The sequence below is a fragment of the Peromyscus maniculatus genome, chromosome 22 (genome assembly GCF_049852395.1).
Source record: "Peromyscus maniculatus bairdii isolate BWxNUB_F1_BW_parent chromosome 22, HU_Pman_BW_mat_3.1, whole genome shotgun sequence".
Lineage (NCBI taxonomy): Eukaryota > Metazoa > Chordata > Mammalia > Rodentia > Cricetidae > Peromyscus > Peromyscus maniculatus.
This window is the reverse complement of record NC_134873.1, coordinates 16,827,194-16,844,318: the sequence shown is the minus strand read 5'-3', so window position 1 is coordinate 16,844,318 and position 17,125 is coordinate 16,827,194. Positions and strand designations below refer to the sequence as shown.

The window sequence follows — 17,125 nt, the reverse complement described above, 5'->3', positions numbered from 1 at the left end:
TCGGACCGGCACTTTCGACCTCCTCACCCCCATCCCCTGTCCTAGAGCCCAGGGATTTGCTTGGTTCTGATTGGCTCTCCCAGTTGGGGTTACTTTGCCTTTTTCTCCTGTGACATGGCAAGGAGGATATGGTACCACTTTGCCTTGGCTACCACCACCGCCTGCTCCTGGGGCCTACGGTGCCTTCATTTCTTCAACAGTACAATGAGAGAATGCCTCCCCTCTCCTGAGGCTCCACGCTCTTCCATGGGGCCAGGGTGGGACGGGATTGAGTGGCAGGTCATCTCTCTGATTTGTTGCAGGCTCTGACCTTCCTGACGAGAAATGAGATTCTGTGGTGAGTAGAGAGGCCCGGGTCCTCCTTCCCCTTCTCTTGAGCAGGGGTGGAGGGGTGGGGGGGTTCTTTTTCTGTTATGGCTTCCCTCTGGCCCTAGGGTGTGACCCCCTGCTCAGAACCACACAGCCATGAGGCAGCATCTGGGATGGACAGGAAGTTGTGAGATTCCCCTAGAGTAGAAAGACACACATACCAAATCTGGGCTGCGATGTGGTTACTACCACCGAAGGCAGAGATTCTTCATAGCTGCTGGGAGTCCTTGGGCAGTGAGGAAAATGAAGACAGGCTTAGACAGTGTAGGGTGAGCTTAGTCGGGCTATTCGCTGGTTCGATGAACTTGGAAGCACCGTGGACACTCAGTCTGCTACCTGTCCCCTCCCCTTCTTGCCCTCCACCCCCCAAGACTCCTTCCAGGGCCATCTCTGTGCCAGATACAAGGGAAGAAGCAATGTGTTCCTCAAGCAGGACCCTGCCCCGTGGGAAAGCTCTTGGCCAAAGACCTCATCATCCAGAATGGAGATGTGACAAATGGCTTCATAGGGCATGACTAGGGTAGATATATTTGGTTAGAGCCAGGTGCTCAACAAGCCTGTGTGGTGTGCAAGCCTGTGTGGTGTGCAAGCCTGTGTGGTGTGCAAATGAGCTTTCCAGGACTCTCTCAGGGGAAGTCAATGAAGATGGGAATGAGGACACCGCTTAGACACTGTCCGGGACACACACATACACACCCCTTAACCTCATTGGCTCTTCTTGGACTGACCCTCCCTAAGCACCACACCCAGCCTGAAGGCCACAAACATTAGACTCTCCAGACACAATAGGATAACCAAGTGACAAAGAGCTATGGATATCAGGGACAATCTTGAGGCTGTGTTACTTTTCCTTTTAAAAATACTATTGATTTACTTTTTTTTTTCCTATACTGAGAATCAAAGCTAGGGCTTGATACACGCACGTCACGACTGAGTCACTCTGTGAACTCACTGTTTTACATAGAGAAGAAAAAATGGCAAAACTCCAGATGAGCCGTATCCTACTACTCACCTGATCCCCATTGATATTTTCTAAGAAGCGATGTATGCATAAAAACTAAAACAAGAGGAAATGAAACACCGTTTAAATATGGCTAGAAAATTTAAATAGGACCCAAGTTCTAAGTGAGACGCGAAGGTCTCCATTCTCTCCTGTGGGCCCTTCCTCTTGACTCAGGCCCCTGCTCACTGTCAGTTTATCATCCAGACATCCCAAGAGCATTGAACACGCACAGACCTTTGCGAATCTCTCAGCCATTCACATCACTGCTTCCTATGCCTGAATCATCCCCTCACCCGCTTTGTTCTGTACCTTTGTCTTTTTTTTTTTTTTTTTTTTGAAGTTGTCCTCTTCGACAGTTTTACAGGAAGCATATAGAACCACCCATCCTTCCTCAATGGCTCTGAATCTTTCCCTTGCTTTGATGGACTGTAATTCAATACCAGACCCCGTTATGGAGACTTAGCCTGTGGGGTGGTTTGTGATGGTGGTGGTGAGGACCTGGGGAGAGAGACTATGGAGGGCACCCTTGTTTTCCTTCTTGAAGATTCTTCCCCTTGTTTTCCTTTGTTTTTTGTTGGCCTCCTGCGAATGAGGTCCTTTGGAAGGAGGCCGTCCTCAAGGGTCCCTTCCCATCTGACCTGACCACCCAGGTCTTCAGGTGGCCCCTGCTCACATCCTCTTTCCAGCCTGCTCCCATCCCCATCAAAGGCAGCTATTATGGTTTGAATGTAAATGTGCCAGCAGGCTCGTGTGTTTGAACACTTCATCTCCCGCTGGTGGCACTATTTTGGGAGGTTATGGAACCTTTAGGATGCGGGGCCTGGCTGGCAAATGTAGGGCTGCAGAAGCCGATCCGGAGGGTTATGGAAACTTCTGCTCCCAGACTGTTTGCTTCTTGTTCCACTAGGGATTTAACAGGCCAGCCCCAGCCCCTAAGTCCCCAGAGCTACAGGCCCGGCATCCCAGCCGCCAGCCCCAGCCGCCATACTTTTCTCCATCGTGAAGGGCTGTATCCCTTCCAACCGTGAACCAAATAAACCCCCAGAGGTTATTTCTGTTAGGTATTCTATCAGAGCAAGCAGAAAAGTAACTAATACCGTGTCCTTATGTAATAGCCCTGGCAGAAATGAAGATATTCTAATGAGACACTGTATCTCTCAGTCTATCAGATGATTCAAACAATGGATCCCAAAGAAATGGGAATTTCCCCAGGAATCTCATGCCGGGAGAAGGAAAAGGTGCCAGCCACAGGGGGAACTTGTCCCCCTGAAAGAGGTTTCACACAGTTCTACCCACTTGTCAATTCACCTTCCAGAATAAGACTGGAGCTCAGATAATGATGGATCAGTTGTGGATGGGACCACACCTTGACCTGTACTGCTTAGGTGTTTTTATGTGCACATCCTTGGCTCTCTTTGCTGAAGATGGCTTGGAGAATCTCTGGCTCCCTCTGTCCCTCTTCCCAATGTGGCCACGTTGAATAAATCGTTTTTCTGCTGTCCGATATTAATGTGGCTCTTTTAATTGGCTTATGAAGGACAGGTGGCCAAACCTAGCTTGGGACACACACAGTCTGTGTGACCCCCCTTCCCCTCCAAGTCTGATAACACTTCCCCTGGAAAAGGTGCAGCTTTAACTGTCCAGATGTTGCGAAGGAAAGCTCTGCAGATGCCCAAACCTGCCCCGCAAACTTCTCCGGAAGCTCTTCCTGGCTCACTCTGGCTGATGGCTTCATTCCGGAGCACAAGGCACCCATGCCTCACTGGGTAGCTCTTGCAAGGAAGCTTCTACCTTTGGGGCCCTGGAGCAGAGGCGTGGGTCAGTGTCGGATAGGGGTCGTCCTGCCTAATGAAGATACAGTGGAGGATGTGGTGCTCGACCCCTACTCTACATCTGTCTCCACATTGCACACCTTCAAGATGCACAAGCGCTAGGGGACAGGAACTCCAAGATGGCGGGATGCTGCTGCAGAGAGTCCTGCTCCTTCCATAAAGGTGACACCCCAGCTCAAGAGCACCACAGCCTGAGGAGCAGTTGAAGACATGGACAAGGGCCTCAGCTGATCAAGGTGCTCAACTGCTGTGGGTCTCTGCTGAAAGAGAGACTTTGACTTGGTATTCCTACTTGCATCATGACGGACGGCCCAGGAAACACAGGTGCTGATTCACCCACCGGTGGGATGCTGTCTTGAGTGCGGGAACTTTCACGGAGAATCTTAGAAGTTTAACGTTCAAGACGATAAGATTAAATTAGGAAAGCAAAGGGCATGGAACTTCCAGTTAATATGGAAAACGGAGTATCACCCAAGTCCGTTCTCATTACCAAAAGGCTTGTTTTTAGAAGAAGGAGTAAACCTGTAAGCACAAAAAGAAAAAAAAAAAACATAGACAAAGAAGGCCAACAGAAATATGAGAAGTACCAAGTAGATTGCCCCCCAAACAGATTCAGCTGAAAGAAGCTGATCCGCAGGACCTGGAGTAAGGGAATCGAATCCCAGAAAGACCGAGGGAGCTCAGAAAGCCATGGTGCAGAGTCAGGTAAGAGCAGGAAGGGAAACTGAGGGTATCAGGCCAGTCTACCTCTGGCTCTGTGATCCACTTGGTAGTCCTGCCCCGCTGCAATGGAGGATGAGCTCACCATCTGGATAAGAGCTGTACCCAGGCTGGGGCCACCAGAAGTGGTGAAGAGCAAGAGGATCTTCCACTCAACCTTCAAAGCCTTGCTGGAAGTCTGACTTGAAGGCCAAGGACCTCTACATGTCAAGAGTAAACAAAAGAGCCTGCATGTAGCATCCTGCCATCATGACATTTCAGAATGCCGAGATAATGGGGAGGAAAAGAAGACTTCCATAATAGTGGGTATGGAATCAGAACAGCTTGGGGCTTGCACTGGAAGACACATGTCCTTCAAAATTCTTAGGGGAAAAATTTCAATCTAGAACGAAGTTCCTGGATAAACTATCTATCAGAAATGTAAGTGGGGTAACAATATCTTTTTTTACATGCAATTAAAAAATATTTGAGACAGCTTTTTGAGGATTTGCTACACTAAAATTAGTCATCAAACTCAAAGAAAGATACAGAACCCATGGAAGAAAGGATTTTACCATAAAGGATGGGGAAATTAACTACAAGGATGGAGACAAGGAGGAAAGCTTGAGCAGGACGATGGCCACAGGCCTGGAAAGCAATCAGTTCTTTACAGCGCTCTCCTCGGAAGTTTGGCGGATGAGCTCACAATAGGTGCACTACAATCTGAGAAAAAGAAAGCAAAGCAACAGTTAACTCCGGGAAAAACAAAAGGCGTTGTAAGAAAGGAAATGTAATCACGCTACACAAGGGAAATCGGCTGTGAGCAATGCTTGAATAATAAATAAAATATAATAGTGATACAGTAAATACAGAATATCGATTCAGGCAAATTGTTTTAAATTGGGACATCGGGAAAGGGACTTCCATAGGGAAATAAATCCTCTTCTTAATAGGGGCCTGTCGCAAGATAATATCCATAATGAAACGGTACTGACGGCGGTAGCAGCATTAGTGTGGTGCTTAGAAGTGTTATATAAATATTAAGGAAAAAAAACAACAAGAGAAACAGAAAGCTGTTTGTAAAATGCCTCTGGAGAACAGGGTAGTTGAGTGTGGGGGTACGGGAATATAAGTCATCCTGACAGTAGGCTTTGCAGTGCGTATGTTTTTCGCCTGTTGCAGTGTGTTGCTTTGGCAAACTAGACTGAGAGAGACGAGACACTACCGGTTTCTGAAGTGAGGGATGTTTCCACACACGGATGCAGAAGGACAAACTGAAAACAGCCTAGCTCCTCAGAGATACCCAGGGACTTGAGCATGTCTGAGTTAGGGGTACATCACGGGTAAAGGAAAGAAACAGCTTAGATTATGGATGCACGGTGTGGGCTCAGAAAGTTCTTGGCTCATAGTGTGCTGGGGAGAAAGGGTCATCATGAGCTGCTAAGGTCAAGTTGGACCAGACCAAGCCCCAGTCACTTTTGAACAGTTCTTCTTAAGTGGCCTCAATGACGGCCCGGTGGAACGGTGGTGATCCACTGATTAAAAACCACGAAGACATCAATACCAGGTGGGAAGGCAGTGAGCACGTCTGTGTAAGACGTCTCACCTTCTTATCCATATGAGTAAGCACTCGAAGGCCAAGTCACCAGATCCAAATGTACTGTGACCGGATCCGGGTCAGCCTGGCCCAGGCTGAGCGCTTTGGTTGAATCGGTGACACTCTGGAATCTCTGGGTTAAGGTTGGATCTACAGAAGCATTTGTTCCTAGACCCTGCTCAGCCTGGTCCTTCCTTCCTTCCTTCCTTCCTTCCTTCCTTCCTTCCTTCCTTCCTTCCTTCCTTCCTTCCTTCCTTCCTTCCTTTCCTCCCTCCCTCCTTCTTCTCTTCTTCCTCCCTCCCTCCCTCCCTTCTTTCTACCTTCCTTCCTTCCCCCCTCCCTCCCTCCCTCCCTCCCTTCCCCCTCCCTCCCTTCCTCTCTCCCTCCCTCCCTCCCTCCCTCCCTTCCCTCTTCCTTCCTTCCATGTTGGGGACTGATCATAGGGTGTCACACATGCTAAACCAACGCTCTGCCAAGCCCCTTAGGGAACCACTCTTTCTTCTTAGCATCTCAGAGACTCCCCAGACTTTCCCGTCTCCGGCCCGTGTTCCACCTCTTGGCCCCAGGAGCTCCCTGGAGCAGCTCCAGCACATGGAATGTTTCAAGTTTTCTTCCTGGGAGCCAGGGTTTAAGGTTCAGCTCTGCCGCTTTCCAGCTATGTGACTGTGCCTCAGTTTCCATACTGTGAAACAATGTCAGGGGATTCGGGCCCCCAACCTCACAAAGCCATCATAGGCCAAGGAGATGACATGTCATTGTGTGAGCAATGCGCACCCAGCCCAGGGCTGAGCACACACAGCTGTTTGCTACCATGCTATTTTTTCCCCTTTGCAAAGCAGGAAATTGGCCCAGAGAGACACAGTGATTCTCCCAGGGTCACACAGCTTGGAAGTAAAAATCTGCATGTTTGGGACCCTGAGCCCAGTCAGGGACCAGCGGCTTACGTTAAATCTCTGATCTAGGTCTTGCAGGTCTGGGAGGGGTACCCAGAAGCTTGTAGAACCTGCACAGTGTTCTGGGTTTGAATAAGAGCCCCAGGGCCTAGTGGAGTACAGACCCATTCACAGATTCCCTACAGGATTTAACAGAGCCCCCGTTTGAGACCCACTGAACTAAAGAGTCTCAGAGGCAGCTATGGTAGGGATGGCAGAGAGAGGGGTACAACAGACTTTCAGAGTCACAGATGCCTGACTAGGGGGATCCAAGCAGGGCAGTCACCATGACACTCATTTCTCATGAGAAACTGAGGCTGTGAGAAAGGGGGGGGGATGGGAGAGGAGCGGAGGGGAGGGGAGGGGGAGGGAAGGGAGTGGCAGGTCCAAGGTCACTTGGAGAGGGTACCTCCCAGCAAAGTAGATTCTGAGCCTTTCTCTCCTCTGGGAGCCAAGCGTGGAAGCAAGCCCCACCCAGGCTGCCTGGCTGTTGGCAGGGTGAATGTGTGAGTTTCTCAAATGGCTTTGACTTTTGAGTCCATTAGTGATTAATTCAGAGCTCCATTTCGAGCCGGCTGATCCATATTTGGAGGAGGAGAACATTCTGTGGCAGCCGAGATGCGGCCGTGATTCATCTGTGGACAGCTGGTCCCTGTGGCCGTCTGGGAAGGCATGGAGTCGTCTGGGCAGGGCTCCGTTCAACGGGGATTGGGTACCCAGGGTCTTTCACCTGGGAGCGGGGGTAGAGCGGACCCTTCAAGGGGAGATAGCACAACTCAAATAATCCATTTCAGGCTTCAGTCATCTACTCCTGTTTCTTCCCAGTGGCCTGACCCTGGACATGCTAGGTAAACTTCACAAGCCTCAGTTTACCCATCCACAAAAGTAGTCACTTACACCTCTCCCACAGGCACTATTGGGAAGACGCTGGGAGGTGACATGTCTGAGTATGCCCAGACCACAGTATGTGGTCAGAAGAGGGGTCCTGACAACCGCAGGGCCTTCCCAGCCTCCCCTCTCTGTGCTTCTGGGTGAGAGCCCTGGTGTCTGCGACTCACACTTTAACATCCACACCCACATGACTTTGGGCAAGTCATCCACCTCCTGTTTTCTCTTCTGTACAGGAGTGGTCCCTGCCTTGCTGGGTCCTCCCTCTAGGGTGGACAGAGGAACAGTCACTCTAGGTACACACACCACAAGCATGTGTTTCCAGGAGGGCTTAAACTGAGTGGAGAGCTGGGACGATGGCCCAGTTGGTAACATGCTGGCCACACAAGCATGAGACCTGGAATTCAGTCCGTGTGAAAATGCTGAGCACTGCTTTTGACTCGGAGGTGGGAAGAGAGAGACAGAATTCCTGCAGCTCCCCGGCCAATCGGCTAACTGAATTGGTGAACTCTGGGTTCAGTGAGAGATCCTGCCCCCTGAAATAAGATGAAGGGTGTAGAATAAGGCAGTGGACAGCCACATCTGGACTCAGTAGGCACAAGTACATGTATTCTTAACACACACACACACACACACACACACACACACACACACACACACACACCCCTAGTGAAAGTCCATCTTTGGTCTGGACATGATAGTTGGTGCACATCCTTAATGTCAACACTCTGGAGGCAGAGGCGGGCAGTTCTCTATGAGTTCAAGGCCAACTTGATCTATAAAGTGAGTTCCAGGTTAACCAGGGCTACAGAGTGAGACCTGTTTGAAAAAAGAAGGAAGGAAGGAAGGAAGGAAGGAAGGAAGGAAGGGAGGGAGGGAGGGAGGGAGGGAGGGAGGGAGGGAGGGAGGGAGGGAGGAAGGAAGGACACTGACAGTGACATAATGCTCCTTTTGCCTGTGACCACCCTTACCCCTTAGAGATCAGCAGGGAACCTCCAATAGGAATAGCTTTTCTTTCTTTCTGTTGACCTGAGATGACCCTTCTCCCATCCCAATACCTTTTAGAATTCTCTCCCAACCTCCCCCACACCCTGCTTTTTTGACTCCCCCTTATACTTAACACAGAGCCTCTGGGGACATTCAAGGGTCCCTTACTAGATCAGCAGTGTCGTGGCCCTCTCCGTGCATCTCCAAGCCCTGGTCCACCTCCCATTTGCCAGGCCTTCCCAAATCAGCACAGAGCCTGCCTGGAAAGGGCCTGCCTCCCACTGGACGAGCAGGAATAGAACCCACGTCTCTGGTCTCTGGTCACCCATCCAGTAGGGAAGGAAAGGGATTCACATGGGTTCATCTGCCTCATTAGCCGGCATCCCAGGAGGATAAAGACAGCATCCTCAGCTGCCCTCCTGGGAGGTGATAGAGGATGGAGAAACTCTGCAGAGGCTGGTGGGAGACGTCTAAACACCAACCATCCCCGCCCAGGGCTTGAGGTGGCCAGGTGCCCGTCAGAGCTGCCACCGCTGAAGGACAAACTCGGCTAAGAGCTGCGCCGACCTTGTGAGGTCAGAGGGGAGGAACCCTAACGGTTCTCTCACGGCCTCCAACTTCCTGCTGGGGCTCCCCCCCCCCCCCCCCCCCCCGGCCCAAGCCCTTTGGAAGGTTGAAGGCCAGGGAGCCGGTGGCAATGGGTGGAGACCAGCCTCTCAGAGTGCAGAACTAGGTAGCATGGTGGACAAACAGAATTTGGGTTTATTGTTTTTTCCTCCACTTGTCCATGGCTGAGACAGACGTACAGGATGCTCTCCTAGTCAGTGAGCTGTGACGGGAATGAGTGGCTAAAAAGGGAGCCAATGATGGCTCCACGTTCTCAGGCCTCCCCCTTTACCCCCGATTCTCCGGTCATAGAATCACCCCCTGAATTCCTTACTAAGTCCACGTGTCCCTAAATCCCCACTGACTCAAATTCATCTGAGTTTATCTGAGGATGTCAACGGAGGGACTGTGAGGTATTTATTTCTCCAGAATGTGAATTAGGTTGCTCGCTCCTGGCACTCGGCTGAGATTAGGGGTTCGATGCAAGAGAAAAGCAGACTAGAAAAGGAGCAGAGGAGAGAAGTCTAAGTTTGAAGGATAAGGGGATCAAAAAAGAGGCTGGAGGGCTGGAGGGCTGACTTAGCAAGAAGTACTTCCTACCAAGCCTGGAGACCTGAGTTCGAAAACTGGACACACCCGGAAGAAGGAAAAACTAGCTTCCGAAAGTTGTCACAGTGGTGTGTGCGAGCAAGCGTGCGTGCATGAGTGCGTGCATGCGTGCGTGCGTGCGTGCGTGCGTGCGTGTGTGCGTGCGTGTGTGTGTGTGTGTGTGTGTGTGTGTGTTGTATGTGTGCAGGTGTGTATACACAGGTACCCGCACATACACAATAAAGATGCAATAATAATAATTAAAAACGAGGCTGGAAAGAAAGTCTGAGTGAGGTGAGAGGGCTCCCTCCATCTTGATTTAGCCGGAGTTATACATACGACAGCCAGCAGGAAGCGTGTGCCAGATGCACCGGAGGAGAACCCAGAGAGGAGATGGGACTTAGGTCTATCTGGATATAAAAGACATATTTTAAACTGTATTTACACCTTAACACGCACGCACACACACACACACACACACAAGCACGCACACACTTCCTTTCACTTACATTGAACTTGCAGCCTCCAGAGAGGTATTGATGGGTCTTTATTCAAACGATGAAGCCAAGGCTCAGAAGCATTAAGTAAGTTGCCCAGGATCACACAGCTCTGCCCAGCCTGCTGCCTTCCTTCTCCTCCATGGGCTGCCACACTCACTGGCCTTGTGGTCCCAAGAGCCTGCTAGTGGACCGAGCCTGCAATCCAGGATGGGGAGACAGAAACAGAGGTGGAGAGAGCATCTTCTCTTGGCCTGGGGTAGGGTTCCTTATGACTGTCTGCTCAGTGGCCATACAGCCACACCAGGCCCTGCCTGTCCTTTACAAAGTTCCCCGGCTGCCTACAGATGGAGAGGGTCATGATAAAGGAGAGAGGTAGACTGTTCCGGTTGTCAGTCTGTGGGGACCATCTGCAGCCAGCTGTCCAGCTTGGCTGTCAGGTTTACCAGCTGCCAGTACATGGATTTTTGAACCTGGCTCCTGTGTTCACCAAGTGACCTCTTTTCTACATGCTGAGGATGAGGGCATCTGGATGTCCAGGAGGGGACCTGGATGTCTCCACCTCTACCTGCGGGACTGGACGGAGCCGCGACAGAAGTTCCTGCCAGCTCTGATAGTCAAGAATGAACACTATGTGGAGTGTGGTCCATGTGACAGAGCATATTACAGCCCCTCTCCTTGCCTCGCTCCCCGTTCATGGTTATACTCCCCCACGGAACATGGGAGGATGGGGGATGTTTCCTGTTCCGGGTCAGTCCACACTTAGTCCCCCTTTTTTTCACTAAGACGTCCCTACACACGTGAACAGGAGACTCCCCGGCCCCCGTTCATTCCCATGCCTCTCTTCTTTCTCCTCAGTATCCATGACACCTTCCTGAAGCTCTGCCCCTCAGGCAAGCACTATAAGGAGGCCACACTGACCATGGAGCAGGTCAGCTCCCTTCCTGCTCTGAGGGTGAGTCCAGGATGGGGAGGGGCTGAAGGTATGGCAAGGGCAGAGCGGGCCTTCCATGTGGAGGGCTGAAGAGTCTCGGCTGACACCGTCATTCTGAGGGGCTCCGGCGTTTCCAGGCAGAGGGGTCATCAGGGCGAGGCCTTCACGTACTTCTCACACATATCTATCTTCCCTCCACCCCCACCAGACCTGGTCAGACAGGCGTACTCACCATTGCCCTCTCTCAGGTGAGGACAACCCAGCCACGGCCGTGAGGGTCGCCCCAGGTCTCCCCGGTGGAAGGTGGTGGGCCAGCTGGGAGCCCTCACAGGCCCCATTCACAGGCCTCCTGTTCTGAGGCCTGCAGGTCCCTTCTGAGCCTCAGCTTGTGATCCACTCTTTGGAGTTCACCGTTTTCTCCACCCCTCACTGACTCCAGAGACCCTTGTACCGATCATTCCTTCTGTGTACTTTATTCCCTAACTGGGGTGAGTAGAAAGTGGGGGATCCCACACAGGGCCACCAGGGGCCTTGAGGAAACCAAGGGCTCCTTCAGACTTCTGCCCAGCCTCCTTCTGCCCTTTCTGTCTTTTGCTCACACTGTGTCAGGAGACTAGGGCTCTTATAGAGGGACTGAGAGTTTCTTCAGGTTCTCCTGTGAGAAGCTGGGAGGAGAGATGCGGGGGGCCTGGAGACTGTCCCCTAGCCTGCCTTTGTCCATTCCCATGTGTTGAAAGAGAAGAATACTCTGGTTCCAGCTCTTCCATTAATTCCTCATCCATTCACCCACCCACCCACCCACCCATCCACCCACCCATCCATCCACCCATCCATCCATCCATCCATCCATCCATCCATCCATCCATCCATCCATCCACCCACTCATCCATTCACCCATCCACCCATCCATCTACCCATCCATCCATCATCCATCCATCCACCCATCCATCCATCCATCCATCCACCCATCCATCCACCCACCCATCCATCCACCCACCCACCCACCCACCCATCCATCCATCCATCCATCCAGCAATGTTGTCAACCTCCCCAAGCCTGGAACCCCTCAGGCATATCCAGCCTGCAGCTTGCTGAGCCATGTGCAACCAATGAAAGCTTTGAATGAAGTCCCTCACAAAACCCTCACCTTTCCTGAAACAGTATGAGTTTTGTTTTGTTTGTTTGTTTGGTTAGTTTGGTTTGTTGGTATGTTTCTGTTTTGGTTTTGGAATGCATGCGGTTCTTGAGTACGAAGCTTGTAGATGACTACGTCATTTCACATATCAAAGGCGGGACACACCTACAGGAGGAACACGTCCGTCTCCCTCTGGCTTTCTCTACCAAGCCTGAAGCCTACACTCCATATTCCCAGGACAGACAGACAGACAGACAGGGTGTGCATGTGCATCTGCACACTCTGCTCTTGGGGTGAGTCTTCAGATTCCTCCTGTGTAAATTGGGAGGAGTGGTGAGGTGACCTGGAGGCCCCTGGCTCCCAGAAGTCTGCAGCTCTCAGAACTACCCCCCCTCCCATCTCTCAGTTCCTGAGGGACAGTGGCTTGAGACTTCCTCTGTTAGGAAGAGGCCCTGCCCTTGCCCAGGGCAGCCCAACCAGGCCCAGAGGTACACAAGAAAAGGACTCCCCAGTCACTCTGAGATTTGAATTACAATTTGTCCATGGTTTGTGGGAGGCGGTGTTGGGCTGACAAATCACAACACTCAGACTTCCTCATATGTCATTTGGATCTTGGCGGAATAGTGATCTGAGCTGTCATTATGCAGTGAGGGCACATCGTCTCTCTGTCTGGAACAGGATGGGCTCTGAGGGTAAGGCTGCTTCCGAGATGAGGCCCAGGGACCTAGGAAGAGAAGCTGGCTATTGAGTGAGGAGTTTCGTAGTCATTCAACAAAGGCTGCATGATTCCTCCTAGGAGGCAGTCGTGGTCCTCAGGTGCAGAGGTGGGTGGGGACCCAGCACAGATGGGTTTGAAATATAAGTATGGAGAGGTCAAAGAATGAGGAAGTGTGGACAGGAGTAGAGCTGCCCAAGGACTAGGTACATTTTCAACAGTACAAGGAAATACCTTCTAATAGTCCAGGCCGCACAGGGAATGAGCTCCCCACCACCAAAAGGAGCCAAGCAGGGCATGCCAGGAGGCCCTTGGCAGGGGGTATTCTGGCATATACTTGGTACCAAAGGGAGCCTGGACTAGATGCCTCCTCAGAGTCTGTAGTTCTGTCTCTGGGGTGGTTCTTGTTCTCTACGGGATCATCCTCTACAGTGTATCCCAGACGTTTTCTTCCAAAACTGAAGTTTATTTTCAGCAGGGACTAGAGACACCAACTTCCAATTTTTTCCAAGTAAGGACATTTTTAAAAAAAATATGTCACCCATAATCACCACCAATTCACTTTTAAAATATGTTCATGTTAGCCAGACCTGATAGTGTATGCTGTGATCCCAGCACTTGGGAGCTAGAAGCAGGCGGATCAGGAGCTCAAGGCCAGCCTGGGTTACATGAGACCCTGGCTCAAAACAACAACAGCAATGCACCAGAAATCAATTGATTAAACACACACACACACACACACACACACTCATCCCAGAAGCAAGAACTTTGGTTTGTTGTTGTTGTTGTTGCTGATGCTGCTGCCGCTCTCATTGCCTCGCTATTTATCTTTATCTTTCGCCCTCCGTCCTAGGTGGTCAACCACCATGTCCCTGGCCTTGGGCTGGACTTAAACCCAGACTCCTGTTTGTTGCCTTCTGCACCTTCCCAATCTTGGGCAAGCGGAAGAACCTTGCAGCCCAAGGATGGGAGCCTTGTGACTCACACTACCCAGAATCTTTCCCGGGACAGGCTTGGAGAAGGTGGGAGGGGGGGAGGAGGAGGGGGGTGGGGGTAGGGTGGTGGTGGTGGGGGACAGAGAACTTTAGGGATTGGTATAACTCGGTTAGGGGACTTGGATGGTCTGAGAAGAATGAAGTTTTGTGTTCTTAATTGGGGTTTCATCATGGAAAAAAGCAGGCCGGTGGCTTAGAGAGCAAGGCACGAGAAGGTTCCGGGTAGCCGAGATAACCGGAAAAGCCTGTGGACAAAGACGCCTACTGGTTGGGACGCTGAGCTCCTTCTCCACGTGGGGTTTTATGCTCTGTTTGTCTGCTGTATTTGATGTCTTTAAAAGTCAATTAGCTCAATGTTTCTCTTCCTGTAAATAATGATCTTGCTTTCTGTAAACACCGTGAGTGTGGCATGGCGTGACGACTCGGGTTTCTGGTTTCCTGGCCTAGTCTTTGGGTCCACCTGGGATGATGGTGGCAAGACCTGAGAGAAGATAGAGTGGTCTTAAGGGGAAGGGGTGGGGAAAGGCTTACACCAGGCCATCCGCAGCCTCTCCCTGCTCCCCACAGCCCGGATCTCTACAGAGAACATTGGATGACTCTTCTGAAATCTCAACCTTCGACTCCCCTGGGGGTAGGTGTTTAGTTCTCTGCCCTCCCCCATGGCATCCCATGCGTCATCCCTGTTCCCGTGACTTCCCGGGATAGTGATCGGATCTTTTTAAGTAAAGGAACAGTTGGTGTTGCATAGTCAGGTTTTTTTTTTTGTTGTTGTTGTTCTTTGTTATCTTTAATAAAATACTTGCGGCAGGCTACTTCACTGAGAGTTCAAGAAGTTTATTTAGTTCAGTTCTGGAAGCTGCAGGCTGCAAAGACAGACCTCCCCTTGGCTTGACACACCACAGCAGGAGCACATGGGTGTCTCTGTCTGTGTGGTCGCTCTCCCTCTCCTTTTAAAGCCACTAGAATTCCCTCACCAGGGCCCCACCCACCCGAATGATTTTATCTGACCTAATCACTTTCCCAAAGCCTCACCTCTGGGCACTGCCCTAGGATTGGTGTCGGACCTCCTCAATACCATTAACATAAAGCTTCAGGGATTAAACTCCTTCGCTGAGCAGAGGAGACAACCCTATCCAAACCATTAGCAGGTGTTTCTGTCACGATGGCCATTTACCCTATTCGGAGCTGAGCTGAGAAATAAAATGTGGAGAGTTTTCTTTTCTGCGCATTTTTTTTTCTGGTTATAATAATTGTTTTTGCTTGGTTTTCTTTGTACATATCATTAACTCATCATCAAGGCTCTACCAATTGTCTAAATCTCCAAGAGCATTCAAAAGGGAGGATTTTCTGCACGTTTCATTTTCTTAGGGAAGCTGTTCTCGGCGCCTTATAACGGCTTTCGTTGGGAGAGGGTTGCCCTTTGAACACAGAACACGTCAGCATCCTAGATACCAGCCCTTCCCAATCCCTTCAGATCCCACACCTCCCTGGGACCGCGGACTTCTCCCTTTGCTCCCCTTGCTTTGGTGGGAGACATCCATTATTAGCTTTCTGATGAAGAGTTACCGGGAGCTAAGTGTTTTTGTGACCCCTTGCACATCTGGAAATGTCCTTACTTCCCCTTCACACTCGACTGAGCATTTAGATGGAATTGGATTATAGATTGGAAACCATTTTTCTTCAGGATTTGGAAAGTATCACTTGATGACATTTTAGCTTTCACTCTTGTTAATGAGAAATCCAAAGCCTTTCTGTTTCCTGATTGTGTGTGTGTGTGTGTGTGTGTGTGTGTGTGTGTGTGTGTGTGTCCTGCTTTTTTTTTTTTTTTAAATTTGTTTCTTCGTTCATGCTCACTTTCTTTCTGGAAACATGTCGCCCTCATTTTGTCGGCCTTGTGGTGTTGGGATTACAGGCACAGGCAGCCATTCCTGGCTTTTTAACACAAGAGCTGGGGGGTCAAACTCAAGCCTACATGCTTGCTGAGCAAAAGACGCTTTCCCACTGAGCCGTCTCTGAGCTCTCTCTCTGTTGTTTGCAATGGAGCTCTCCATCCGTCTGGGGCTCATCCCTAGGTCTAGGCTGCTTGTCCTGCAAGCGCCAGCAATCTGCCTGTCCCCACCTCCCCGGAGCTGGGATTCCAAGCTTTTTGATCGGGACTCCGAGACTCAGACCGGAAGTTCTCATGCATGAACTGCAGACACTTCCTGACCATGCCAGCCCCCACCTCCAGCCCCCATCTCCAGCCCCCACCATCTCCAGCCCCCACCATCTCCAGCCCCCATCTCCAGCCCCCACCATCTCCAGCCCCCATCTCCAGCCCCCACCATCTCCAGCCCCCACCTCCAGCCCCCATCTCCAGCCCCCACCATCTCCAGCCCCCACCATCTCCAGCCCCCACCATCTCCAGCCCCCACCATCTCCAGCCCCCATCTCCAGCCCCCATCTCCAGCCCCCACCATCTCCAGCCCCCATCTCCAGCCCCCACGTCCAGCCCCCACGTCCAGCCCCCACGTCCAGCCCCCACGTCCAGCCCCCACGTCCAGCCCCCATCTCCAGCCCCCACCTCCAGCCCCCATCTCCAGCCCCCACCATCTCTAGCCCCCATCTCCAGCCCCCATCTCCAGCCCCCACCACCTCCAGCCCCCACCATCTCCAGCCCCCACCTCCAGCCCCCATCTCCAGCCCCCACCACCTCCAGCCCCCACCATCTCCAGCCCCCATCTCCAGCCCCCACCATCTCCAGCCCCCATCTCCAGCCCCCATCTCCAGCCCCCACCATCTCCAGCCCCCATCTCCAGCCCCCACCATCTCCAGCCCCCATCTCCAGCCCCCATCTCCAGCCCCCACCATCTCCAGCCCCCATCTCCAGCCCCCATCTCCAGCCCCCATCTCCAGCCCCCATCTCCAGCCCCCACCATCTCCAGCCCCCACCTCCAGCCCCCATCTCCAGCCCCCATCACCTCCAGCCCCCATCTCCGGCCCCCACCTCCAGCCCCCATCTCCAGCCCCCACCATCTCCAGCCCCCACCTCCAGCCCCCACCTCCAGCCCCCACCTCCAGCCACCATCTCCAGCCCCCATCTCTCCTTTCTGGGCTCGCGATTCTTCAGTGTTTGTCTTTCAACCACAATGCGTTTTTCACTCTCCCCGCTAAGCATTTGGTCTCCAGGAGTTATTGTGTTCTCTGCGTATCCCTTTCTTGAGTAATACCCTCCCGCTTTTTGTCTTGTTTTGTTTTGTTTTCCTGAAGGCACTTATCTTCTCTGATCTTCCCTTTGAGGCACTTTTTTTCTTTTTTTTTTTGCCATTTGCTGCCGTGAACCCTTGCCTTTCATGCCAGAGGCCTTCC

The 17,125-nt window shown here is 51.7% G+C and overlaps 1 protein-coding gene across 1 annotated transcript in view; it reads left to right on the top strand.

The window, feature by feature from the left end:
• The window catches only part of Cib4 (calcium and integrin binding family member 4), a 60,897-nt gene that overhangs the window by 301 nt on the left and 43,471 nt on the right, over nucleotides 1-17,125 (top strand). The window contains exons 2-3 of the mRNA XM_006994272.4: nucleotides 303-337; nucleotides 10,857-10,953. Of these exons, the coding sequence (XP_006994334.1) occupies nucleotides 303-337; nucleotides 10,857-10,953 (132 nt within the window). The remainder of the gene's footprint in view (nucleotides 1-302; nucleotides 338-10,856; nucleotides 10,954-17,125) is intronic.